The sequence below is a fragment of the Mustela erminea genome, chromosome 6 (genome assembly GCF_009829155.1).
Source record: "Mustela erminea isolate mMusErm1 chromosome 6, mMusErm1.Pri, whole genome shotgun sequence".
In the NCBI taxonomy this organism is placed as follows: domain Eukaryota; kingdom Metazoa; phylum Chordata; class Mammalia; order Carnivora; family Mustelidae; genus Mustela; species Mustela erminea.
In genome coordinates this window covers 5,938,475-5,966,151 of record NC_045619.1, presented here as the reverse complement: position 1 = coordinate 5,966,151, position 27,677 = coordinate 5,938,475, and the positions used below count along the sequence as shown (strand labels likewise).

At 52.0% G+C, this 27,677-nt stretch overlaps 1 protein-coding gene across 9 annotated transcripts in view; it reads right to left on the bottom strand.

The window, feature by feature from the left end:
* The window catches only part of PACSIN2 (protein kinase C and casein kinase substrate in neurons 2), a 134,917-nt gene that overhangs the window by 28,441 nt on the left and 78,799 nt on the right, over window positions 1-27,677 (bottom strand). For 7 of the 9 annotated variants that reach the window (XM_032346042.1, XM_032346043.1, XM_032346033.1 and 4 more), the window contains exon 2: window positions 11,147-11,284. In XM_032346042.1, coding sequence (XP_032201933.1) covers window positions 11,147-11,206 — 60 coding nt within the window. In that variant the 5' untranslated portion in view covers window positions 11,207-11,284. Of the gene's footprint in view, window positions 1-11,146; window positions 11,285-20,256; window positions 20,309-27,206; window positions 27,340-27,677 lie in introns of those variants that run through there. The other 2 variants (XM_032346039.1, XM_032346036.1) reach the window with 2 other exon arrangements.

Genomic DNA, 27,677 nt, shown 5'->3' with positions numbered 1-27,677 from the left:
TTACACACACGTGCCCTCTGAGGACCTGGCAATCTTATCCCTGAGTCAGAGCGCTACAGAAATGTTCTCTTGGGCCGCGGGCATGCAGGAGTCTCCTCCCTGGGGAATGTGTGGGTGAACGTGGTGGGGGGGCAGGGGCATACCAAGGTGGAGGCAAGCAGCAAGAACCGCAGGACTAGGTGTAGACACCGCAACCCGCACGGATCTCACCAGGAGCCGAGAAACAAACAGAGTGACAGGGAGCGTGACTGCCTCGGGAATTAAGAACAGTTGCACACAAAGCAAGGCTACAGAGTTTACAAGATCCGCTGCTAATACAAGTCCTATCTATCACTAGGCACGGGACTAGTGTCAAAGGCAGGGAGAGGGACAGGGAAGGGCACAGGTGGCTGAGGGACGGGGGAGGGCACGGGTGGCTGAGGTCCATCCTACCTGCCCCAGCTCCAGTTCTCTGTTACGGCTCGTCTTGTCATCCCCATGGAGGCTTCCCCGATGCCCGCTGTCCCCGCTGGACCACCGACAGGGAGCGTCTGCATCACCCACACTGGCAGACAGTCGGGACCAATTCCCCACCAATGGCTCCTGCTTGCCGGTCCACCGGGGGGCCACGAGGGCCCTTCCACACACTGTTCCCATGGCCCACAGCCACAGCGTGTCCCACATGGGTCACAGTCGTGCATGGTAGCTCCCGCCCCAGCTGGACTGCAAACCTCCAGCCACAGGCACCATGCACTGGTCTTCATCAGCAGGAGCATCATAATGGAGCATGCTTACACTCTGCAAGGCAGCATGCTAACAGCTCTTCGTGGGCCACTTCATTTAATCTTGTGACAATCCCCAGCAGTGGCTACTATTAGTGTTGCCATTTTACAGAAAAGGTTTAAAAGATGCAGAGTCACCCATGATCACGCAGCCAGAAAAAGGCAGAGCCCACCTTTCAGAACCTTCCTCAGGCCAAGAACAGACAAGATAAAGCCAAGACTTCATGGGTCATCAGGTGATGTGTGTGCTTCCAACCAGCCCCTTGGGCCCCCGGGAAGGCCCCAGGCAAAGTTCAAGACTGGAAAGTAATGTACAGGCCAGGCTCCGGATTCCAATGTGTGCCACTGAGGTGCATGTCAGGAACCCCAAACCTGTAAACTCCTAAGACCACTTGCCAAAGATGACCTTGATTTCACTCTCAGAAGGCTCATACCCTTTAACCTGTGACCCTGAAGGCTGAAGCAGCACAACAGCACCTTCTATGTTCTGGAGAGGCAGGTTCAAGGGTGAGGCAGCTGTGCTGTGCTGACCGGACAGAAGGAAAAGCCCTTGGTGTTGTCCCTCCCTCCTGGCAAGTCCACAGAGTCAGAGTCCAATGTTTTATCCAAAACTGATAAAGTACACTGAGAGGCTCCAGGATATTCTCAACCAGCCCTTCTGAAAGACAAGGATGAAAGATGACACTTCTGGATACCTTAATGGCAGTCCTGCAGAAGGCGACGAGATTGGCTGAATGAGTTCCTGTTATCTGTTTTGAGTCCCTCAGCGCCCCCACCCTGGGAAGGTCACCTCTTAGGAGGGAGAGGCAAAGATCTGGCCCTGCCCCCACATAAATGACCTTGTACTCTTGTCTCTCCCGCCACCATTCCGTTCCTTCGGCCGTAAGCTGGAGGCAGAAGTGATTTCACAAGGACTAAACACACTGGGCTGGGGTGGGTTTCCTCCCAGCCGGGCGTGCCCTTAGCCCAGCTCAGGCACCACTTAACCAGACCCGGCCATCTCTCCATCGTGTCCACTGGGAGACAAATGAAGAGAGGGGACAGGATTAGATGATCTCCTAGGGCCCTTTGTAATTCCAGGATTTCTACCTGAAGAGTCTGTCAATGCTACCAGCAGGCTGGCTGCCCCCGAAGCCCTCATAACTCAATTTTTGAGAGCCTCGCCCCACCCCCTTGCCCCGCGCCAATGTGTAAGAACACCTAACCATGTGCCAAGGACTGTGTGAGGGACGAGGGATAATGGTGAACAAACCGTTGTGGTCCCCACCTTCCTGGGACTTAGGGTCAGATAAACAACCCAATTACAGACGGCAACAAGTTCCGGAAGGAACCCTCGGGCTGGTCAGGACTGCTGGAAGCAAATGATATTTGTGGTCGGAGTGGAAGGGGACTCTGAGGGGCAAGGCTGCTTTCTGGAGGCAGCAGGACACCAACGTGGCCCGGGGAGCAGGCGCTAGACGAGACCCCACCCCCTTGGGAAGCTTCCCCTCAGCTCAACCCTCCCGTTACCCTTGCACGAACGTCTGCGGCTGCACGCCTACCCGTGCTAACAGGGGTGAGGCCAGGGCTGTGCCTTCCCTCTCCTCTATCCCCCACGCCCGGCACAGAGGGCGCCCCGTGTGTCGTCTCAGCGTGAGAACAGTGCTGGGAGCCCGATTCCCGATCCGGGTACACGGCGGGGGGTGGACCAGGAGACTGCTCCGTGCTCAGCAGGAGGCATGCGCGACAAAGTGACTCATGAGCCTTTATTTACCGAGTTCGTAATCCCGCGGATCAATCCAGCTCTCCTCACAAAAGCCAGAAAGCATCAACTCCGGGAGCACATCAGAGAGCAGCGCCACACATGACAAACGAGCAGCTGGCTATCGCTTCCGCCAAGCTGCAAAGTGCTGTGTGGGCACAAACAGCCGCTGCTTCATTTATGCTGACAAGGCTTGCTGTCAAATCCGGGATCCGAGTTAGTTTATCCCCAAGTCTACCCATGTCCCAGGCAGGCTGAGAGGGCTCTTGGCGCGGGCCTGGCCGTGTCACCACTTCCCCACCCATGTTCCTCGAGAGGCACGGGACGGATGCCACATCCCGCACACACCGGCAGGGCATCCCCCAGGGGCCAGCAGGGCCTCCTATCTCAGCCTATCCCTGCCCCTACTCTGAGCTTTTCTTCCCAAATGGGGTCACCAGGGATTTTAGGGTTGTGAAATGTGCTGTGTGCTTGAAAGCACGGGCTATTAGGAGGATCTTTGGAAAACCAAGTCCAGGCCTTGCTTTCAGACTGTGCTCTGGCAGTCCTTGTTTCTAGAGGATTACGCTTCACTTACTTCTCCCCTCTGCCTTCCAGCTCACCCGCCCTCTGGGCTCCCAACTTGCCCTGCCCTGGAACAGAGGGTCTAGGCGCTCTGCACCTTGGCGCTCCCCCAAACCACTACATGGACCAGCCCCGAGCTCACTGGGCTCGCCAACCTCAAAGGGCAGTAATACTGTCTTCCTGGCCGGGCTCTCAGAGGGTCACAGACCCAGTTCCTGGCTGGCCTGCTGGTGTTCACTGGTCTGTGCCCCCGCTGACTCCGCCCAGCCCCAGCCCTGCCGCTGTCCTGGAGGCCTCACTCCAGTCCCAGCTCCAGCGCTCAGCTCTCACTCCCCATGCTGACGGGCGCGCCGTCCGGTCCTGGAACTGTCCTCGCCAAGTAGGAGGGTGAAGAAAAGGAGGCTCCTCACTCCGCAAAGGCACCTGGTGCTACGTGACAGTTTTAAAGCACAAATCCTAGACTTCAACAACTTGCAACATTAATGGCATCATCGATCTTTAAATGTTCGAATGAAAAAGGAAGACACAGAAACCCAGAAATCCCCATTTGCAGATCTGGCTCCAAAGGCAGAACACAGAGTGGAGAGGACAGAGGTGCTGAAACACAGTTATCTTAGAAGTGGACTCCTCTTTGAGAGTGCTTGGCGGGGTTCGCTGAGCTCTGCGCCCTCCGTACATACTGCTCAGATGGCAGCAGAGGCCCAGTGACACCCCTGGACTTGTCCGTGAGCACAGCACACACCCTCCCCTACGACTCCACCCTGGAGCTCACGGTCTCCGGGGCACACACGCTTGTCCTTCAGCCAAGTACCCAGGAAAAAGCCAGAGGACACGGCTGCCGAGTGACCGGGTCACACCCTCTTCGAATCTTCGAATCCCCACCCTCCAGGCGGGCGCTGCATGTGTGGCACCCTATGGCCGTAAGAACTGCCACTGACAGGCTGGGGAGATGGTCTCCCTGGGTTTGCTCAAGACCGGCAGCTCTCGGCAGAAACGCCAACAGGGAAAGGAGGCAGGGACAGGCCTCTGCCATCGGCAAACCCCTGGGACACAAAGCCAAACTACCTGGTGGGGAAACTGCCAGACTGGAAAAGTGGGACAAGCACTTCCACTAGGTAGTGGCCCCTTCCTTCCAGGACCATCCATCCCCTCCCCAAACTGCTTTCACAGTGCCACGTCTCCCTGAGTCCCCCGCATCTGAACCCCTGGGTCTCCCTTCAGTGATTCCTGTTAGCAGCCCCCTCCCACACGCACACACACACACCACACACATGGGACCAGGAGCTCCCTCACCCCATCTCCATACCTGGGTCCCTCAGCGCCAACCCCAAACATCTGTATACAAATGTCTCCATGGAGCTAAGCTGACGCAGTCTAATGAAGCCCTCAAGAGCCCACCAGCTCCAAAACTGTGTAATTCTACTTGTTAACTAAGTAGGAAGGAAAATGTTTTATCTTACATGGCTTAAACAAGTTACTTTGACATCACTGAAATCAAATGAGAAAATAATTTATCTTCAGAGGAAAAGCTTGACAGCAAACAATTCTCTCAAGGAACGGCTCTTTTTCTGGCATTTAGACGGGGAGGAACAAGCCGGCCCCAAGATGAGAGGCTGCCAGACTCCTCCCAGCTCTGTCTGTTCCCAGGCAGGCAACGTGAGCATGCGGGGCCAAGAAGAAGACTCAGTGAGGAGGCCACATGCCCCTCAGGCTCAGGAATCGGGGGACCCTGGCCGCGTGCGGGTGGTCGATTCTGGCAACCATCCCGGGGAGGGGAAATCTGCAAGGCCATGTCATCACCTAGGAAACTGGGCAGGCTATCTCACTTCTCTGAGCCAACGGTGTCCCTGGGTCTGACCCCAGAGACAGGGCGTGACTTCACACCGAAGCGGAAGCATTAATGTGTGGCAGTCAGAGCAACATTTCTCTCCTCTGAGGAGCTCCTCGGAGGAGAGCTCAGGAGAGCTCCTGAGAGCTGAAGCAAGAGGGCCCGAATTCCAGTTCCACCACCTACTGCTGATGCGAAGCTGGGCACCAGCAAACCACCCAAGCCTCAGTTTCCCTCCCTGTGAAATGGAGATCACCATCTCAGAAGGCAGTTGTGAGGCTCGAGAGCACCATATAAGCCAGAGTGGGCTTCTGGCAGTGGGCTTCTGGCATGGAGCGATACATGCTGGCCACTACCACCATGTCAGAAGCACACAGACCATGAGCATATAGCTTATGTGCACACAGTCTGATGACTTATCAGAGCACACCCATGCATGGGACAGAGGGGTCATGAGGGGGGGCAGAAACCATGTCCTTGCCCTCAGGTTGTTCAGAGCCCAGAGGGAGAAGCAAACACACTGGATGGGCAGGCGGGAAGTCCGCCTAAGCCTGCCGGAAGAGGTCAGGAAGGCTGCCTGGAGGAGGAGCTGGGAAAGGAATGGAGATCAGATTGAGGAAAGACACCCAGGAAGGAGGCAGCTCTCTGCTGACAGGCATCTAGAAGAGCCGTCCCGGGCAGCGCTCCTCAGGAAGGACCAGGTGGCCCAGCAGCCGCCAACACATGCTTATGCTTTCGTTATGCTACAGAGTGTGGTTTTACTCTGCAGCTGATGGAAAAAACTGGAGCTTCCCAGCCAGGGCAGGGAGTCACACAGGCCTGCTTCTCTGGATGTGCTGCCCGGGCCCCAGGCAGAGAACAGACTGAACACGGCACAGAGGAGGCCAGTGGCCCAATCCCCGGTCGTGACACAGCAGATGCTACTTTGCCTGAAAGAATGAATTAGTGGTTCCTTGAGAAACGTCAGGGAAATCGAGGCATGCCACCAGCCTGCTGGGAGCTCTGCCCAAGCACAGCGGGGATTACAACCAAGCTGATACACCCACGAACAGGCCGTCACATAGGGGTAGGGGCGGGGGGACTCTGTCTGGGTCTGTCTAAGCGAGGGGTGGCCGGAGAACAAATGGAGGCAAGGCAATTTCTTGCCTCGCGCCTGATGCATCCCCTCGTCCTTCTGTCCATGAACTGCCCGACGCGGCACATGTTGGCTCTGGGGCCTCAAGACGACATCCTCGTCTGGGGACCCCAGGACTCAGCTGTGGGTCTGGACCATGGCAGGTGCCAAATCAGGCCCCATGGAACCCACCTACACAGGGCAGTGGCATCTTCTAAATATGTCACCTACGCAATTGTCCCAGAGGGATGGGAGCAGTGCACGCCAGTCCATGTGGGGATGTGTCCGTGTGACACTGTCTCCACAGTCGGAGAGGAAGCTGCAGGGAGAGCCTTCTCTGAAGGAGATGGTAAATACCGGAGTCACAGGCCAGCTCTTGCAGGCTAACATTCTTTTTTTTTTTTTAAAAGATTTTATTTATTATTTATTTGACAGAGAAAGATCACAAGTAGGCAGAGAGGCAGGCAGAGAGAGAGAGAAGGAAGCAGGCTCCCCGCTGAGCAGAGAGCCCGATGCGGGACTCGATCCCAGGACCCTGAGATCATGACCCGAGCCGAAGGCAGCGGCTCAACCCACTGAGCCACCCAGGCGCCCCGCAGGCTAACATTCTTAGAACATTTCCAGCAAGATATTTATGTTCTCTTCATCCCCAAATACTCTTCTCCTCAAAGGTTCTTTGTGCCCACAGAGGACGCAATACAGGTCAGCCCGGCCTGGCTTCTCCGGGGAGATCTGAGCTCTAACCGCACAGATGGCTGACAGCTGAGCAGAACCCCTGCCTCCCAGACGAGGCAGACTCAGGACCCAGTTCCTGAAATTAGCAGTTTGTCCTCCCAGCCTGGCGGCCAGTGAGCCCTTGGAGACTCAGGCAGCGGCAGGCCTGCTGGCAACAAACCCGCCACTGTATGTCTAGAGCCCACTGAAGGTGGAGGAGGCCAGGCTCTCCTAGGAAGGCCTGGTGACACTTGACAAGGCCCACAACCTGCAGCCTAGGCTCTCTTTCCCCACCCCAGGGCCTATGAGAAGACCCAGACACAGAGCCTAGAAACTGAAGACACAGTAGGAGGGCCCTTAGGCTCCTGGGGTGAGCCAGAAGATTCTCCAGAAGTAACTGAGCTGCCCTACCCCACACCGGGAAGCCTGTAAGGAGGACATGCCAGGCTCTAGCTTGCTGAAGAAGCCACCCACGTGGGGAACAGCCTCCCCTTAGCCCCATCCTGCCCAATCCCATATGACTTCTGGCCTTCAAAACAGCCCTCTGCAACGGCGGGCTCATTCTGGCTTCCAGACTTGCTCCAACTCGGAATGCCGTCCCATCTCCAAGTCCAGCCCTAACTACCCCACACGCCTTCTCTGGTGATGCTGGGCAGCACGTCCTTCTCCTGTGAACGTCATGAGGCTCAGAGGCAGACTGTGGCTCGGCCCCACTGACTACCCCACCCCCGCCCACCACGGAGGCCATCGTCCTCTCTCCTCCAGGAGGCTTCACTGCGAGACTCAGAGCCCGCTCCCCCCCACTTTTTAAAAATAAAGATTTTATTTGTTTATTTGACAGACAGAGATCACAAGTAGGCAGAGAGGCAGGCAGAGAGAGAGGGGAGGAAGCAGGCTCCCTGCTGAGCAGAGAGCCCGATGCGGGGCTCGATCCCAGGACCCTGAGATCATGACCCGAGCCGAAGGCAGAGGCTTTAACCCACTGAGCCACCCAGGCGCCCCCGCTCCCCTTTTCTAAATGGCTCACTGTAAGAGTTGGGTAATACAGAAATGCCCTCCGGATGTCTACAGATACTTCCATTAGGCATTAGTCCCTGTGGGTGCTCTCTCCTCCCCGGACTTGCTCACTCGTTCCTCTAGCGAACACATGAGTGCTCAGTGAGTACCAACCCCGCTCATCTTCCAGCGCATTCTCCTGCCCTGCCCCCAGTGGGAGCCCACTTCCTGCTGTGCCCCCCAGCAAATCTAACAGCACTCCATACAACGATCCGCCCAGTGTCAGTCTCCTCCCATGAAGGCTTCCCTCGAGATGTCACAGCCAAAAGCTGCTGGTGCACAGAGTCATGTCCGGCCTGTGCAGGCATATAGCCAGCACGCAGAAGACGATTCTGGAATGACCCACTCCAGTGAGTACCTTTCAGTGGAAACGAGTAAAACTAAGCCCAACAACTTTTCCACCTTGAGACCACAGGCTTTCTGTAGATCTGTACTGGTCTGAGGGTCACCTCAGTGAGAAGACACCTCCTGGGGGAAAGAGGGACCCTGCCGGCAGCCTGGAGAGATACGGGGCTGACAGCACGCAGCCGCATGGCCACAGCTGAATGGGATGGGCTCACCCCGAGGAACGGCTCCTCGGTTCAGCGGACAGCCGCACCGCTGATCTCTCCAAGCTGAAAGGTCATTTCCAGATAGCGTCCCAAGATGAGCGGGGCCGGACTAGAAAATAAACCAGTGCCTTAGCATTCCTCAGCCAAAGGAGATGTTCTTGTCCACTGACATTATCGCCGCTAAGAATTTAACAGGGAGCCTGAGCTTAAATCAGCGACAGGGCTTGTTAAAGCTGCTTGATTTAATATATGCTGGCAACTTCTACTTTTTTTTTTTAAAGCAGCAGCTAAAGACTTCTGTAACAGCATTGTAGTTAGCTGCCAAACTTCTCCAGAGTGGTTGCTGCCCTCAACTGGGTAATTCAAACGATGCTCCCAACTGTAGGCGCAGATGACCCCCAGCTCCTGAATCGGAGGGACAGAGCTCCCAGCCCGCACCTGCCCCGACGCCCTACACCACTTTACACATGTGCCTTCCTTGTGAAACCCTTACGACACCAGGATATAGGTACCATTTTTTACCCCCACTTTTCAGATTAGGAATTGAGGCAAAGAAAAATAAGTAACTTGCCCAAAGTGCCCCCTTCACCCCCAAGGCAGGGACTCAAGCCCAGGCCACCCGGCTCCAAAGGACGCATCTGAACCTGTCTGGCTGCCTCCCTGGCCTACAGCTCACAAGCTCCGCTGTGTGTGCCAGTTTCTGCACCACCATCTAGCTCAAGGCGGGTACTGATTAGATACAAAGTTCCCCCACAGCTCTAAAGGATACCATCTAGTTTTGGCTCAGTGTTGAAACTAGCAAGGACCTGCTTTTCCAAAGAGCAGCCTCCCAGGAACCGCCAGGAAAGCTCTGTGCAGCCCTTGCCGGCTTCCCAGGTGCTTCTGCAATGCCAGCAAGGCCACAGGCTCCCTGGGGGCAAGCAAGCAAGATGGGTCCTGCCCGTGAACCTGGACCTGCACACAGAGGTGAGAGGCAGTCCCGAGTTTCAGCACTGTCCCAGAGGCACCTCCAAACTGTATCTTGTAACAGCTGCTGGCATCTCACCACCACCACCCCCGCCCCGGTGCCACAAGAACGCGCCTAACAATGCCAGGGAGCTGCTGCTGCAGGTGGCTGGGACTCAACTATGATTCTATTGTCACTTTTGTTGCCTTCTGTGAAATGTTTCCTGGGGCAGATGCACCTCTCTGGCTACTGAAATTTGAGCTCTGGCCTGGATACCCACCAGGAAGGCTGCTACCAGCCGAGCTGTCCCATTTCCCACTGGTGCCTTAAAGGACCTAGCATATAGTAGCTGCTCATGAAACACATACTTTTAATAAAATGAACTATTCAGCTAACAGTTGATAATGACCTCCTGCCCAATTTTAAGAGAAGTATTAACAGAATTTTTAAAAGATTTATGAGAGAGAGAGAGAGAGAGAGAATATCTCTCCTGCGCTGAGCACAGAGACCGACACAGGGCTCCATCTCACGACACCAAGATCATGACCTGAGCCAAAATCAAGAGTCGGACGCCTAACCGACTGAGCCACACAGGCACCCCATAAAGTGTTAATAGGATTTTGAGTTCCTTGCCCATCTTTTTAAAAACTGGGCACCTGTGATCACGGTCTCTCTTAGACAATAATATCACATGGTATTTGGTCTCAGATAAAATTATACACTTAATCAATTCAAAAAGTCTATAAAGCTAGCTCGTGCTAGTCCTCAGAAACCCCTGGCATTCTCCCCATCTCATGCACCTCTTGAGACTCTAGGTTCAGGAAAGCTCCCATGTGGGTGCTGATACGTATACTCTTGTTTTATCCTGCAGTTTCCCTCAAAGGCCAGTATCATCTCCCTTTAGAGATGAAAACCTGAGGCTCAGATCAGTCAAGCAGCTTGCCTAAAGTCACACAGCTAGCAATGGAACAGCTGCGATCAGAACCCAGATCTTTCCAACTACAAAGCCAGTGCTCCTTCCACTAAGCCCCCAGCTGCATGGCAAGTGCCAGAGGTTTTGCCACAAGAAAATGGACTTCCCTTTAAGCAGCAAGGAGGAAAAAGTGGGCTCAGGGAGAGTGACTTCTAGGACAAAACACCGCCCCCCCAATATCAAATCAGGAAAGGAGTTCCTCAAGGGTGTAGACTCATAGGAAGATGCTCTGACAGGCTCAAGGGCAGTGGGTCAGCCCTCTGGCCACCTGCCCGCACTGTCCAGCATGAGGTCACATCACCACCATCCACTTTTCCACACGCAAGTCGGCAGTAACACCGCCTCTCTGGCCAAGCCCAGTGATGAGTGTATGCAGCACCAAGTCACGTCATGGCTAAGCATGAGAAGGAAGATCCCAGAACAGACAGACTGATAAGACCCTGACGAGAACCTCTAGCCTCTCTCTCTCTTTTTTTTTTAAGATTTTATTTATTTATTTGACAGAGGGCTTGAGCCAGAGAGCACAAGAGGATGGAATGGCAGAGGGAGAGGGGAAAACAGACTCCCCACTGAGAAGGGAGTCCAATACAGGGCTTGATCCCAGGACCCTGGGATCATGACCTCAGCTGAAGGCAGACGCTTAACCATCTGAGCCACCCAGGCACCCCAACCTCTAGTCTCTTTATCACTCTTTCCTTGCCAGGGAAGTTCACCACCCGTGCTGATCGTTTAGCCATACTTGCCGCCATCTGGATCTGACCACAGAGTCTGGCCTGTTTGGAGTCTGCTCATCTCCGTCCCCCTTCCCCGCCCCGCAATTCTGGCCGAGAGAAGCCAGGTCTGTCAGGCACCATCAGCCTGGTCTTTGTGTTCATGAGGAAGCAGGCACGGGCATTACCTCCCAGAAGCTATCGCTGGATACTTCTACTCCAACGGAATCATCGTAAGCGACAGACATCTCTCCAGGCAGTGAGGGAGCAGCAGCAAATGCTTAAAGCAGAGGTCAACTTCAGATGCTCAAAATCCGTAGACAAACCTATAAAAGAAAAGCACACTGTTGTGGTTTTGTAATAAACGAGCCATCTCCATCCTAAAACTTCATTCCCATCACTGCTTTGGTACAGCGCAGTGGCCAAAGTTCCCTTGAGGTGAGAGAAAAATCAATAATAACGTCTATATACACATATGTTACATGCGTGTGTATGTGTGCTTCATATTAACAACTTCAACTTCTCAACACGTTACTGAAGAGCTCAAAGAGCTTTCTAGAGAACAGTTCATGCTCTTAGACCAACAGACTGATAACCTTACTCCTCCTCATCCCTCGGAAAGAAAGAGCACAGGTAGGAGAACACATGAATGCAGGCAGAATCCCTGCATCTCTTGGCTCGCCTGGCGCCAGCCTGCCCTACCTACCCCGCAGGACCAATGATCCACCCTGGAGCCCTGACTCCACCCCCAGCTTCCCCCATGGTTCACTTGTGTTGGGCACTGTCTCCCCCCTCCCCACCCATGACTGATTCACCTCAGCCACTGAAGCCCCAAGGCCAGACCAGCTCATTCAGACATCGTCTGAGTGAGGGTCAGCTGGAGAGAGTAAGGACGAATACGTGAAAGGGATCAATGCTGGGTCACGAGGTGATGTTCTAAATCCAGGTGCGAGTAAAGGGGTAATTAACCTCTTCATAGAAGGAAGAGGCTGAAGGACCCCCCACCACGACATTCAGGATCATAGATCATGGTCCAGAGCCACATAAGGCTCCCTGACTTCTTGGTGGAAAGCGAACTCCACCTTCGTTCCCATCACCCTGCCTTCCGCTCACGCTGCCAGAGATCCGGAGCTTGCCTAACTACCACGGTCAGGAGCCCAAAGCCTCAGCTTTGCCACGGGAGGGCCTCGGCAGGGTGGGGAGGGCAGACGGATCCACACTGCTACACCGGCAAGGTGCAAGACTTTGTTCTAGGTGCTTCTCCATATGTGATCACACTTAATTCTCACAATTCCCTGCGAAGACAGTCCAGAAGCATAGTAAGGAACAGGAACACAGGCTCCAATCCCAGACCTGTTACTCACTAGCTAGGCAACAGTGGACAAGTTACCTAACCTCTCTGTGCCTCCATGGCCTTATCTATAAAAGAGAGATGAATATGAAATACACATCAGAGAATTATAGTGACGGTCAAATGAGGCCAGACATGCAGGGGTGGGTGGACATAGTAAGTTACAATGTAATTGTCACTGGACAGCAATTATTATCACTATCATTCCTTTACCTCTCTAGCTGAGAAAACTGATGCTCGGGAGGTTAAGTAACTTGCCTACAGTCACTCACGTAATGAATGGCGGAGACAATATTTGACAAGTTTGATAAGGTCATGTTCTCTCCATCATACCAAGAGGCTTTCCAAAATCTATCTTAAGTTTAAATAAATCCGGTGTCCTATAACCTAAGATCTAGTTGCTATTAAAAGGGTTTAATCTGATGGATATGACAGCTTCTAAAGTTGAACAGAGCGTTGTATGGCCAATAAATTCAAACAGCGATGACGGTACTTCAAAGCTGAGTGCCCCACTCACGCACGCTATAACCAGGCAATTGCCCGGGCGCCAGGTGCCCACTCTTCCTGCCAGCAGGCTGTCTGGACCTCTGCTCCATCATCACAGGGCAGCATGTTATTGTAACTCCAGGATATCACAAAGGCCAATGGGCCGCTCTGGCTGGGCCCTGGTGCCACGTTTCACAGCACCCCGCTCTCTAAGCAATCCTATGCTCTTGGCCAGGGTCCTCCTGGGAGCACGCCAGCACCCATCTGCAGTGGCAAAAAGTCTCCTACCCAGACCAGCTGTCTCTCTGCAGCCTCCTCAGGAATTATCTGGGCTTTGGGCTTAGGCGAGTCTCAAAGTGGCCCAATCAAGCCATTGGCAGGGCTGCATAGGCAGCTCTGGGAACAGCCGCGGGGAATGGCTGCTCCGGACGGAGAAGCAGCTCTCCTGAACCCAGAGTTCAGGCAGAAGGATTCATTTTCTGCCGGGGTACAGTCATGGTTTTGACACAAACAGATGGTCAATTTCTACTATAACTCTACTAAGTGCTTTTATCTCAATCTTATGTTTCCATAAGATTGGCTTAATTTTTCCTTAAATGTTTGGCACAATTTGTCAGTTAAGTAACCTGGGCCTAGAGTTTTCTTGAAGTACTTTCAACCACAGATTCTAGTTAAAAGGGAAAAGACTATTCATCTATTTTCTATTTCTTTGTGTGTAGGTTTTGTAGAGTTGTGGTTTTCCAGGGAACCTAGGTGATCTTTTTTTTTTTTCCAAATTTATTGGCATGAAATTGTTCACACTACCCTCCTATGATCATTATAAAGACTGAGGGACCCGTAGTTGTGCCTCCTTTTCATTCTTGACATTAGGTTTTGATTGGTCTCAGAGATTTATCAATTTGCATTTTTATTTTTCAAAGAACCCACTTTTAGCCCACTTTCAGCTGCCTACGGACACCCGTCTTCATTTTCCTCGGCTCCTTCCCTTTGTTAGCTTCCTTCCCTCTACCACTTTTGGCTTCAAGTTGTTCCTTCTCTAACTCTGGACATGGAAGCATCGCTCATGACTTTTCTGCCTGTCTTCTTTTCTTCTTTCTGTGCATTTAAAGCTACAAATTACTCTTCAGGTGCAATTTTAGCTTTTGTCCACCATCTCATTCATTTTTCTTAATAGTCCCACGAGGTAGGTATTCTTATTTCCTTTTCACAGATGAGAAACTGAAGGTCAGGTGACTTGTTTAAGGTTATAAACAGTGATAAATGGTGAGGTCATGACTCAAGACCAGGTTCTGTGGTGCTAAAATGCAAGTTCTTCCTATTATAGTACATGACACATAATGAGCAGTTTATGGGTATTATGAGTAAACTGCTAGGAAAATATCAAGAAAGCAAGAATTAGAGTGCTTTCCCCCATAGGGTATGGGATAAGCTGGAAAGGGACTGACAGGCAGATGGGCTCTGCATGGGTGTCCAGGAGAAGGGCTTCCTATCTGTAAGCAGGGAGGGTGGTCAAGATGGGTCAAGGGAGACCAAGGAAATCCAAGACTGGTGATTTTACAAAAGTAAAAGAATCAGCTCCCAGCCTTCAAGGTTCATACAAGAAATGTTCTCCCTACAAACAGTGAGATTTGTTCTTTCATGATCAGAATTTGACTGGCTCCACAACTCAATGTGGCCCAATGATCAGCCACTTTTCCTGGGCCCAAATGACCTGGGGCCACTTTTCCTGGCCCCAAAGCAGTCACATCAGCCATACCCAGGCTCATAGTTGGAGGGGACTGGAAAGTGTCACTATCGCAGTGACAATGGTCTTGTCTGAACTTAAAACTGGAAAGAGGGGATGCCAGGCCACTGTCAGCTGCTTGTGGTGAAACAGATTCATTCGTTCAACAAAGACCTAAGTTTCAAGAACTGAGCTAGTGCTGGGAATACAAATAGCCCAAGAACTAGGCCTCAGTTTCATTGAAATGAAACTGAAAAGAGCTAAACTAGACTAGACTAGTGGGAAAATCCTCAGGAAAGACTCCAGTGTTAAATCTGTCAAATGCAAACAGAGGAAATATTCTTTGCCTTCTTAGTGCCTTAAATAAAGTGAAATCGGTGGGGGTGGGGGGGTGGGGGCACTGGGCAGCTCAGTCGGTTAAGAATCTACCTTCGGTTCAGGTCACGATCCCAGGGTCCTGGGATCAAGCCGTGTCGGGCTTCCTGCTTGCCGGAGAGCCTGCTTCTCCCTGTCCTCCTGCTCAAGCGCTCCCTTGCTATCTCTGTCTCTCTCTTCCAAATAAATATATAAAATCTTAAAAAAACAAAAAACAAAAAACACAAGGGTGCCTGGGTGGCTCAGTCAGTTAAGCATCTGCCTTCAGTTCTGACAGGCAGTCCCTGCCTTCAGGGTCCTGGGGTCGACCCCCATGTCGGGGTGGGGGGCAGTGGGTGGAGTGTCCCTGCTCAGAGAGGGGCCTGCTTCTCCCTCTGCCTGTGCTCTCTGACAAATTAATAATATCTTAAATAAACTGAAATTGCTAATAAAGGCTTGATGACAGCCAACATACAATCTCACAATGTCTACTGTACGTATTCACACGAGGTAAGAAAAAGTGAACCAATCAGCTTGGGTATCCTTTTTTTTTTTTTTTAATGTATTTGCAACTTAGAAAAACAAAAATAACCCATGCTTCCATTGAGAACTCAAGAAGAGAGTTTGGCAGAAGAAGGAAGAACAGGAAGAAGGAGCATCCATAGTTCCATCACTCGTCGGTAGCACAAGGCATGGTCCTCCCCACAGCTTGTTTCCTGGATCACTTCACTCCCTCCTTAAAGTGAGTGGGGGACACATGTGACTACAGCGCCTAGAATTGCAGACAAAGAGCTCTAAGGTAAGAGGAGAGGGCACAGGGCATGGCCTGTTCTCTAAGAGCAAATGAGCCTCGTGAATAAAGCCCCCCAATGTCCAGGCAAACAATGGTACTCTGTTCTAGTACGTGCACACTCACTTGAGTGTGCCCCCTCCTGAGTGGGAATCCGTTGCAGACCAGGCCAGACTCCAGGACCCAGAGAAAACAAGGCCACCAACGAAGGAACTAGAAGAGCTGCCTAATGGTACCACACAGCTGTTCAGTAACTAAGAACCAAATGATACCCCCCTGGCTGAAGGTGGCCATGCCTGGGTCCAACAAAGCAAGTCTGCTTCAATCAAGCTGTGATTCTGCTTCCTACCTGGTAGCCCAAGTAGGCATAAATCAGTAACACAGCTGCTCCCATGCACCAAGCACCTCTTAGCACTACCCAGCGGTCTATGTGACCTGTAGATGGATTTTTCTCTCTCAAAAACTCTGCTAAAGATGAACAGGAAGGAAACTGAGGTCCCAACAATTCAAATCACTGGTTAAGGGCCCACAGCCTGTAAACGCTAGGCCAGGATTCAAGCCAGACTATCTGATACCACACTACCCAACCACAGCAGAACACTGCTTATCGGCCCCAGTCATTCCCAGCTCTGGAAGACCCACTTGAATGGGAGGCCAATCCCTCACAAAGGGGGCTTGAGTCTCAGGGCTGTCTTATTAATAGAGATGTCCAAAACATCCCCAAAGGTCCTCAGACTGTCAGGGAATATTACTCAGAATTTCCTCCCCCCCCCAATATCTCTAACCATAAAAATGAATCTGGTTGGGGCGCCTGAGTGGCTCAGTGGGTTACGCCTCTGCCTTCGGCTCAGGTCATGATCCCAGGGTCCTGGGATTGAGCCCCACATTGGGCTCTCTGCTCAGCAGGGAGCTTGCTTCCCCCTCTCTCTCTGCCTGCCTCTCTGCCTACTTGTGATCTCTCTCTCTGTCAAATAAATAAAATCTTAAAAAAAAAAAAATCTGGTTTTAGTGCCCTCTGGATTAAAGAAACGTGTTAAGTCTGGGAAGTTGAGGCTTCAGAGGGCAATAAGAGAACTGACAAACCTGTTCCTTCAAAGGAGATCGGGTCAGGCAAATTTCCTGGTTCTGCAGCCTTCATTCATTCCAGGCCCTGAGCCAGCCAGAACCACTGCTAAGCCTGGAGACAAGCTGAGAAATAAGCAGGTTCCTTTTTTTTTTTTTTTCTTTTTTAAAATAAGCAGGTTTCTAATGCCAAATGGTACTAAATTCTCATGAAATAGATCTACCAATGCCAAAAACATATGATGTATGTTTATTCATCAGCTGGGTGCTTCTCGGGGGGATGGTGAAGTTCCTGGGAAGGCAGCGTGGCAGTGGGTGGAAAACGCACGCTGGCTGCCCCAGAGCCCCACCCTCCTCTGTAAGGCAGGGACACCACCCGCACCCTTCCCTCCCCGAGGTACGAAGAGGCTCAGGGGAGATCACGGATGTGGGAGAACTCTGGGGAAGTACAAAGCGACCGACAAGTGAGCTAGTACTGCTCTTTTCGAGGACAGGGACAGAAGCTGGCCCTGCTTTATTCTATGTCTCACTGTCTGGCACCCCGTAGTTGACGGATCATTTCTTCCTGAAGACACTGAACTACAATACTCGAATGTAATGCTGAACAGGTTCCATCACCTCTGCACAAAGGCTGCACTTGCTTCCAGTCTCCCGCTGCCTCATGGAGTACGCTGTGTGCTGAACACACCAGAAGAGGCTTTTACAGTCTAACTTGGTGACAGGAAAATGCCATCTGAATTCCGAACAGATTCTGAAATGAACCTTTAGGACAAAGTAGTGTGTGCTGAGTTATTCTTGATTCCCTCCCATCATGATGGGAAAAACAAAGCCAAGAAAATACACTCACCATGGATTGCCCCTAGCTTTGTTTCTTTTCCCCCAAATCACACATGTGCCAGTTCACGAGACACACATCTCTCCTCTCCTCCCCGCAAGGGTCCAGTGGACCAACAAGAAGGAACCTGTAACAATTCCGGGGCAGAGCAGCAGACTGGTGGAGATGCCAGAAGCAAGCAGACAGGCCTGGGCCAGAAGACCACCAAGAAAACCATCCCAAACGCCAGAGTAGGAGTGAGTCTCCCTGGGGTAGGAGTGCCAAGCCTTGGGCTGAGATAATGCTGGAGTGGGGGGGGGGGGGGGAGAAGGCGGGGAGGGGCTGAGGGGCAATCACAGCAATTTTTAAAACTGCATTTGTGACCAGCAAGCCTAGACTCCTTTCAGGAAGCCCACCTGGGGCCATGGCCAGCCTCTCACAGAAACACAGTCCAGGAACCTGGAAGCGCTTCCTACACATCAGTCCTGTTCTTCTTTGATAAACATGAACCAATAACCAAGGGTCTTCACAATCATGAAATAAATAATGATGAAATAAAAACCCAAACCATTAAAGGACCAAGATCAACAGGGCAACTTTTATTTGGGGCTGATGTCTAGGGAAAATAAAGATACTTCAGGGAACAAGACAGAGATTCTAATAAACTCGTTTAAGATTAAGACTTCTCCAAGAAAGTCGAGAGTTATTGTACCATAAAACACAAATAAGCTGCTACGAAAAAGGAGAAATCAGGAAATTAGTAAAGACTTTTTTCTTGATTTTTAGGATGACTTATTACCAAAAGAAACATTTTGATGGAGAGTCTGTATAACTGAATGACAAGATTAAGGATGAAGCTCAGGACCCGCTGGTAAGACTACAGGCGTTTCCTATCACAGAAAACAGGAGGGGAGAGAGATGTGAGCAAGAGGCTGGTTAAGGGATAGGAAGTCCTGCGGGCTGGGAGAGGTGGGGGTGGGGTGTCCTAGAGCACCGCTGGCTTCCCACTCAGGTCTAGCACACCCAGTGCTGCGTAGAGAAGGTGCTCGAACAAGACCTGAGGAGATGCAAATGGAACAGGCCTTGCAGCCTTTCCCTCTTCTCTCTCCAAGGGCTCTGGGAGGAAGGCGGCTACGGCCACTCAGTGAACTGCTGGTCGTCAGTGCGACAGTGTGTCGTGCGTCAGGCTGGCTCCCCTGGGAGACCCTGACATTCCAGCTGCAGGGATGGTGCGCTTCTGCATGGGCCCTTGTCTGTCCATTGAAGGTGTATGAGCAGCAAGCTTGAGGCTTGAGAGCAAGGAGATCCTAAGCAGACGGATCATCACCCCCTCCCCTCCCCACCCTCCTGAAATGCACATTCGAGATCTTCCTTGTGCGTGTCCTGGCACACTGCAGGCCCTCAACAGATGTATGCCAAGTACCTATTCTAGGAGGCACTTGACAGGAAGCTGGGAATCCGGGAATCCGGGAATGAGGCGGGGTAAAGACTTCCAGATCCCTGCATTCCAGCAACTTCTGCCACTGAGGTATGTAAACACTGGTGAGTCACAGCTGCTCCTAAAAGGGCATGCAGAGTCTCAGAGGTTAACAGAGGTTGCCAAGGTGCCCTTGGCCCTGGCTGGAACTGGCATAACCTTCTTCCTCTGGGCCTGATAACAACTATCAGGTAAACAAAAAGTACACATTACATAAGTACATCTAGCTCCCTCTTAATGCCCTTAATTTGTTCCAAAAACAAAAAACAGAATGGGTCATTAGGCCAAAAGGCTATATTACTATAAAGCAAGAACATTCAGAGCAAAGGCACCATGTTGCTGTCTCCCCGAGAGTCAGCCAGCCTTTGGGTGAAAGCCCCCCGTAGTCCTCCGTAACTAACTGCTGAAGGAAGGAGTCCCCCCTGCTGCCCCTTCCCCATCATCGCTGACCTGGCTCCCTGCTGCTCCACGGGCCCAGCCATGAGCACATGCTGGACCTAAGGCTGGTTTCTTCATTATCCACAATGGGGTATGACAAGAATTTCTTCTAAGCCATTGTGTGGCCCAGGATGAGGGGAGGATCATTCCTTAAGAAGGGCTGGATTTCCCCATTCATTCTACAGACTGATGTTTGAGTACCTACCGTGTGTCCGGCACGGTGGCTAGGTCCCCAGGAGGCAGCGGTAAAGGACAGACGCAGGCCCGGCCCGCCTGCCGCTGACGTCTTACCAGGGCAGGCTGACACAGAGTGAAGTACAAACAGCCCCAGTGTGAGGGCAAGCGGGCGTATGAAAGACAAGGGAGAGGCTTTTCCAGAAGAGGGAGGGCATCGGCAAAGATCCCAGGAGTGCTGGGCCCGTCCCAGCACCCAGCAGGGTGGGAGCCCGGGTGCTTGCCTGAGGAATCGGGCGGGACAACCTGGCACCGCTGAGAAGCTGCAGGGTAACTCAGCCCCCTGTCGGAGCTACTGTCTCAAAACGCTGAGCCGCAAGTGGCTGTAAGATGTGCTCGTGGAGACCAGCAGCGTACATGCAGGGTCACTCTAGGTTTGTCCTTCTATGTTCTTACACGCCTCTCAGTGCACGGAGTATTCAACAAAAGAGAAACACCTAGGCTTTGACCCAACTGTTTCCTCGGAAGCTTTATCCTACAGATGAGTTCATCCAAGAGTCAGATGTAGGTATTCACGGTGGTATCATTGGTAAGAGCAACAAAAAGAAAAAACACTGAAAACTACTCACTGCCCTTCAAGAATCGAAGATGCCGGCACACTTCTCCAGGGCACAGGGGCAGCTAGAGGAGAGAGAAGGAAGGGAACTGTGTGTACAGCCACAAAAGACGTTCCCACCTCTCAAAGAGGAACAGTGGGTGTCGCATGGTACAGGAGTGTGACACACTGGCATTAAAAAACAATCAGGTGGGGCGCCGGGGTGGCTCAGTGGTTTAAGCCTCTGCCTTCGGCTCGGGTTGTGATCTCAGGGTCCTGGGATCGAGTCCCGCATCGGGCTTTCTGCTCGGCAGGGAGTCTGTTTCCCCTCACCCTCTCTGCCTGCCTCTCTGCCTGCTTGTGATCTCTGTCAAATAAATAAATAAATAAAAATCTTAAAAAAAAAAAACAACAACAATCAGGAGTCCATCAAAGTGCACCCCTGCACACAGAGTCCCACCGAGGCCTCTGATTTGCTCTAGGGGGTATCTTGGGGGTGAGGAGGGGACTTTACAGCTCACCTCATAACCTTCTAAACCATGAGGATTGTGACTATCGGCATGCGACACTTTTACAATACAAAAACTAGTTAATAAAAATGCCCCTTTTTGTTTCACTAGTGGCCTGGGCTTGAACAGAGGGAGGGCGCCCTGTGCTGTGCTGCCCCACAGCTTCAAGACAGGATGCCAGGGGAACCCCCAAGGGCTGACCCCTCTGGTACCCACCCCATCACCAGGAGCTCTCACGCTCCCAGACCTTCTCTACTTTATTTTTCCTCCCTCAAGCACTTATTTCCTTCCAGCGAGTTCTGTCATTTACTGGATCCTTTTGTTCTTTGTCTATTCTCTGTTTTCCTGTCTGGAACGTAGGCTCTGGGAGGGCAGGGGATTTTTCTCTGTTGTGTCCCCTGCTGAAGTCCTAGCACCCAAGGTCTGACCACAGAGCAGTCACTCAGGTAAAAACTTGCTGGATGGATTCAGGATGAGAAAAGTTGAATTGAAAAGTCTCGGCGGGGGGGCGCCTGGGTGGCTCAGTGGGTTAAGCCTCTGCCTTCCGCTCAGGTCATGATCCCAGAGTTCTGGGATCGAGCCCCGCATCGGGCTCTCTGCTCAGCGGGGAGCCTGCTTCCTTTTCTCTCTCTCTCTCTCTCTCTGCCTGCCTCTCCACCTACTTGTGATTTTTGTCAAATAAATAAATAAAATCTTAAAAAAAAGAAAGAAAGAAAGAAAAGAAAAGTCTCGGCGGGTTTGATTCATGCAGAATGAAGACCCATCCACAGGTGGAAAGTAACTGGAGCATTATTGTGATGTTTTAACTCCAGTGGTTAGAATTCTTTTATAAACTAACCCTGCATATATAAACTAAACCACAAATGGGTTTACAACCATAGTGGGGGCCGAGGGGGGTGTGTGCGGCTCGGTTCCCGATTGACTACCGCCAGCCACGCAGGAAGCCGTTCTGGGGCTCACCTGCCTGGGCTGGACCACCCGTGGGGCCCACGGGCCCCTAGGTCCTCTCCGCCTCCAGCTTTGGCTCAGACTATTGCTGTATGCCCAATCAGTTCCTTGCGAGAAAGGACAGGGTCTCTTGCTTCTCTCTAGCTCTCTAACGGCCTCCCCTGTAGTGGGCGCTCAGGGAGCAAGGCCTGAGGTAATACACTGCTTTGCACCATGAACAAAGCTGGGACTTTTTTTTTTTTTTTTTTAAAGTAGCTTAAATATCTGGCACAGCCTATTTTGTTTCCAGTGATTTCATCTGGAAAAGTGAACCATGCTCAAAGGAAGAGATAGAGATCAGCACATAAAGGGACTCGCATCTCCGGAACACTGTCGTGCGCGGACTGCAACAACGGAAAGCTGCCTGTGCACTGCAGGATGCTTGGTTTTAACAGCTGTCCCCTCTGGGGAAGGACATGGAGGCCAACGGCTTGGCAGGTCCCAAGCCGGGACAGGGAGGGGAGGATTCTCCAGAAGCACCACAAGGGTGAGCAGTGTGGGCTGAACACACTGAAAGGTGCGTCCGGAGATGAAAACACAGTATCCGGGAGCAGACGGCTTGGGGTGGCCATGAAGACCATCCCTGAAACAAGCAGAGAGGGGTCCAAGCACTTCAGGGCACCGAGCGACATGCTGTAAACTAAAGCAAGTACTGGTGAGAAGAAGGGGCATCACAGGAACTCCACGGGACACAGAAGGGGACACTAACCAGGGACACACAGCCGCTTGGCTCAAAGCAAACAGGGCCCGGCATCAGGAGTATCACAGCTGGGAAGAGAGACAGAGTGGGGGAAGGCGCCTCTTATTTTGTTTTAGTCCATGCCATGGAGCAGCTCTCTTCAGAGGAAGCCATGCTGGGGAGGGCTCGAGGAAAACAGGGACGCTCTCCCACAGTCCGAGAGACACCCGCTGCTACTGGGGCTCAGCACAGCCCCCGCTGCGAGGGTCCTTCTCTAGCTGCGCTCTCACAGCCAGCGCTCACTGCCGAGCCTGCCCCAGGGTCCGGCCCGGTGTCCCCTCCCTTGGCTGGCACAGGGCTGTCCCCATCACCCGGGCCCCACCGCCCACCCTCGCTCTCATCACTCGCGCTCCTCTCCCCTGCCCCCTGCGGTCTGCCTGCGCGGCCGTCACGGCCCACGAGCCATCCTGCGGTCTGCTTTTCTCAGCAGCACAGCAAGCATTTCCCCTGCTGTCCAGGTCTTCTTCCTGTCACTCCTGACAGCCGTGTAAAGTCACTCTGTGGTCCCACACGACTGCCCAAGCCCTCATGGCCCGATCTCCGGGGTTTGCGTCTTTCCTAGTCAGAACCAAGAAGGGGGCCCATCCCATTTCTGTCCCGCTGCTTCATGGGCTCATGTGCTCTCACGACAGCCGTGAAGCTCCGGCTACGGTTTGAAAAGCAAGATTTCAACCTGGCCTCTTCCATCCACGTTTCAGGCGCAGACCACACGCCCATGAGAAAGGATGACCCCCAGGACACACCCTGGCAGAAAAATGCTGCTGCCTGTGGGGACCTATCCGTTTCACACGGTGAATCAGAGTATTTCAGGAGACAGTCACATGAATGTTACACAGTACTGCTCATGAGTAAGAAACGGACGGAGAAGGGACAGTCAAAGAGCGAGCTCACGTGGAAAGGAGGCTTCAGCTGTGGGGGGAGAGAGGGGACAGCGAGCTTCTCCTGTCTTACTGCATAAATATAGAAATCAGACTGCTTGGGGGTTTTGTTTCTTTTTAAGAAACCTCAAGTAAATAAACCTTTATAAAATTCTAAATAAGAAATGCCTTTAATGTATTAAGTATTGGGAGGGTTCAGGATTCACTCTAGCCGAACTGACGCAAACAACCGGTTATCCACACGTGGAGGACCAGTGTCCTTCAAACCAGTGGGACGGTGTGAATGTCTGAACACGATCCCTTCAAGAGGCAAGAAAGGAGGCAGTGTTGGTGGTGGTGGTTAATCTGTGTGGTTCAGGGAATCACTGGGTACACCCTGCCAGGAATGCCAATTTCACACACACACACACACACACACACACACACATGTATTCACATGCCCCAAATAAACCCAATGAAACTATACTGAACAAAACTTAATTTCTGGGGGCGCCTGGGTGGCTCAGTGGTTTGGGCTGCTGCCTTCGGCTCGGGTCATGATCTCAGGGTCCTGGGATCGAGCCCCGCATCGGGCTCCCTGCTCTACAGGAAGCCTGCTTCCCTCTCTCTCTCTGCCTGCCTCTCTGCCTACTTGTGATCTCTGTCTGTCAAATAAATAAATAAAATCTTTAAAAAAAATAAAAAAAAAAATAAAAAAAATAAAAAAAAACTTAATTTCTGATGATTTAGAAGCCATTTTCACTCTTACTGAAGGCTCTCAGGGCCAATGTTTGGAAGACTCAGCCCAAATCTGCCATTAAACAGCTGGGACCTCGGGCAACTTCTCAGCATCCCACTACTGATACTAGAGAGTGTGGAATTCAACTCTTAAATTTTTATGAGCTTAAAATGTTTCAGAAGAGCCTCCTACTGGCAAGAGATTGTGGGAGAACTCAAGTGGATTAAAGCCAAGTTGTTTTAAGAGCACCTGCTTGCAGTGACCTTCATGGCTACAGAGTGCTTTCCTCCTTTACCAGATCTGAGCCTCACAGCCCCCCTCAGGGAGGACAGTCTCACCTGGACCCCAAAGTCCAGCTTGAACTCATTCCCAGGGGCTCACTGCAAAACATACCTCAGTCAACACAGAGCCCTTGCTTTCTGAGCATTTCCACATCACAGAAGTTACTGAACAGTGTTGGGACCCAGGATGTCACCTGTGCTGTAGATCTCATACAGGAATGCTACTGTTTAAAGGGGAAGTTGACAGCAATTAACATGTGCATTTTACAAAATGAGTAAAAAAGAGGCATGACTGTCACATATGCTGTGACAGGCACTCTGACCCTAGGTCCCAGGCTCCTCGATGAAGACCCCCCTGCCACAGGTGCTGGGAGGTCAGGCACAATGACAACTTGGGGTTGGGAGGGGAGTCAGGAGATTGGGGAGCATTAGGTGAGAGCAGTGAGCCTGCTTTGGAACTGCAGGCAGAAGAGAGAGCATCTCTGAATCCCACAGCGATTCCTCAAGGTTTTCTCACAAAATTAGCCAGTCCACCTTCTAGAATGGAACACACACTGGCCATGTGACTGGGGACATCTTGCCAATCCTGCAACGAGCTCTCCAGAGGATGACCTACTCCCAACGGGGACAATGCAGGAGGGTTACCCACCTTCTAGGCCTCAGAGTCCCTCCCATCACCCCCAGGGCCCAGGACAGCACAGTCCTTTTGGGCCCTCACACCTCCCCCCACATCATTCCTTCTCCTTAGAACCACCTCATGGATGACTGGTAAGATACTAATTATTCTTCAAGGTCATAATCAAATGTCACACCTCTTCCACGAAGCCTTCCTTTATTCCCAGTCAAAAGTAAGCTTTGCAGCCCGCACTGCTCTGAGCAGCACGTTCCTCTCCTGCAGTACCCACTCCATCCAACCTTAGGTGGACACAGTCATGCAAGGATCTGTCTCAATCAGGAGACAAAGGGTGCCTGAGGGCAAGGACCATGTGGTATCTATTTCTGTAGCCCAATCATAGCACAAAGTCATTTGTACTGAATACAAAAGTCCTTGGGCCTTGAGCCCTGTTCAATACAATGAGACAGGAAGTGGGAGTCTAACTGGTCTGACTGCCAGCCCCTGGGATGCCGCCCCGGGCATTAGGTAGCAGAAATAACCATCTCTCCTCTGCTCCCAGCTTCACAAGGAGAACACACAGCAGCACCAAGGCTCACCACCAGACCCCTCTTCTGGACCCAGCACCCAGGGTGCTGGGGGGCTTTGTGTCTTCCTGTCTCGGAGCCCAACACAGGTGAGACGCCCACTCAATCCAGACCCAAAAGCAGATGGAGGCCCGCCTTCCTACTCACTAAACAACGGCACACGTTATTAAAGAAACAAATTTTGAAAGTGACTGTCTTACTTTTAAACTTATTGAAATGTTTCAAAAATGTTTTTGGAAATCTCCAAGTGGTCGCCTTAAAAGAATAAACAGCATGCTGATAAAAACAAAAACACTTTGGTGGTTTGGACTATTCATTCTTTCATTTTAATTTGAATCAATGGGAGAATTTAAACATTATAAAATGCAAGATTCTGACAGCTCAAATTCAAAAGTAAACGTCTCCCTGAAATAAGTATACTTTACTTCTTACTGATATTCCTTAGAGACAGATGCCACGTGCATAATACAGTGGCTTCTAATGAGAAGTCAGACGGGCTTCAAGACTTTAATGTGAACTAATACTCAAGTTCCTGGTATATTATAGTCTTTGTAAGTTAAATGTATTTGCATGGACTTCCTTGCTTAAAAGCATGAAATTAATAAATTTAGAAACATCACTACTGAGGCTACAGCAGATGCAGCAAAGAACTTAACAGATGCATTTGGGTAAAAGGGGGTGATGGTGGATGCAGTGAGTGGAAGGAACAGTGGAGGAGGACGAGTCAAAGGAAGTTGTCAAACTGGGGACAGGTAGGAGAAAAGGCCAGGACAACATGGCCAAAAGCTGACCACAGTCCCGGTAGTCCTATATCTCACCAGGGTCTCATGGGGTCCTGGCCCCACAGCCCCAAGATGCACCACGTGGGTGGAACTCTTCCCTGGACATTCCCTCATCTGACACGTGCCAGGCCCTGACCCAGTGCCAGACACCATGCTGTGGGTGGTCAGGGGTTGACAGTGCCCTTGGAGTTGAGTGGGGCTCAGTTCCTATCCCCACCACACAGAAGAATTCACAGTAACAGTCAGTATTTATTAAGTGCTTCCTAGGTGCGAGCACCCGTCACTCTCAGAACGGCCCCAAGAGGTAGCTGCTACGGTCATCCCCACTTTACAGACGAAGAAATGAGGTACACAAGTGTTTCAATAACTTGACCAAAGCCACACAGGTAGCAGGTGGCGAAGCAGGGACTCAGACCTGGGTCAGGTGCCCCTGAGCCTGCCCCTTCACTGTCAGGCCACCCTGTCTCCCTCGGTGAGACATGGCAATGGAAAACTCCGAGAAGAGGCAGAGGTGGACGATGTAAGCGAGACAGGGACGGCACCCCAGCTGGGACTCCCACGAGGGGATGATGTCAACAGGCATGCACGTGTGCACGCATTCACTTCTTCGGCATTCGCTGAGCACCTGGGCAGGAGTCCTGTTCTGGAAGCACGCCTGCTCGAACAGCTTAGGGTGCTGGGGGCGACACACCCGCAGGCCCTGCCTGCCTTACTGACAGGTGTACCCCAGAGCTGGCAGGGAGCCCAGTGTAAACAGGGCAGAGATATGTGACGGGGGATGACCTAGGCACAACCCCAGCCCCGCCGCACACCAGCTAGATAACCATGGGCACGTGACTTCAACTCTGGAGCCTCAGCTTCCTCACCCAGAAAGGGAAACTGATACTGACATTACTCCTTGGCCTTGCTGGTGGACGGCATGCCTCAGTCATGAGCGGAAGCAGCTGCTCTCCACCGGGGCGCTGAGGAAGCCCGGAATCACACGGTGGCTTCCCAGGGGCCACAAGCGGAGTCCTGAGGAGCCCGCGGGAATGAGGCAGGCGCACAAGGGTAAGGGCAAGATGTCCGAGACAGAAGAATCCTGAGGAAGGGTGGGGGCGGGATGAGGCATGAAGGGAGCACAGGCCAGTCAGTGTCAGTGAGAGCACCCAGTCTTCGGAGGGCTAGACAGCATGGCCGGGTGCCCACCTTGAAACAGGAACAGTGAGCAAGGAAGGAGGAACTGGGGTCACATTTCTATACAAAAGTCCCCGTGTGGTTTAACCTTGATGAGTTTCTCATGACTTGTAACCCTCCAGCTGTTGGCTAAGTTGAGAACAATGTTATGCGCTACTAACAGGGACATTTTTAAATTGACCAGA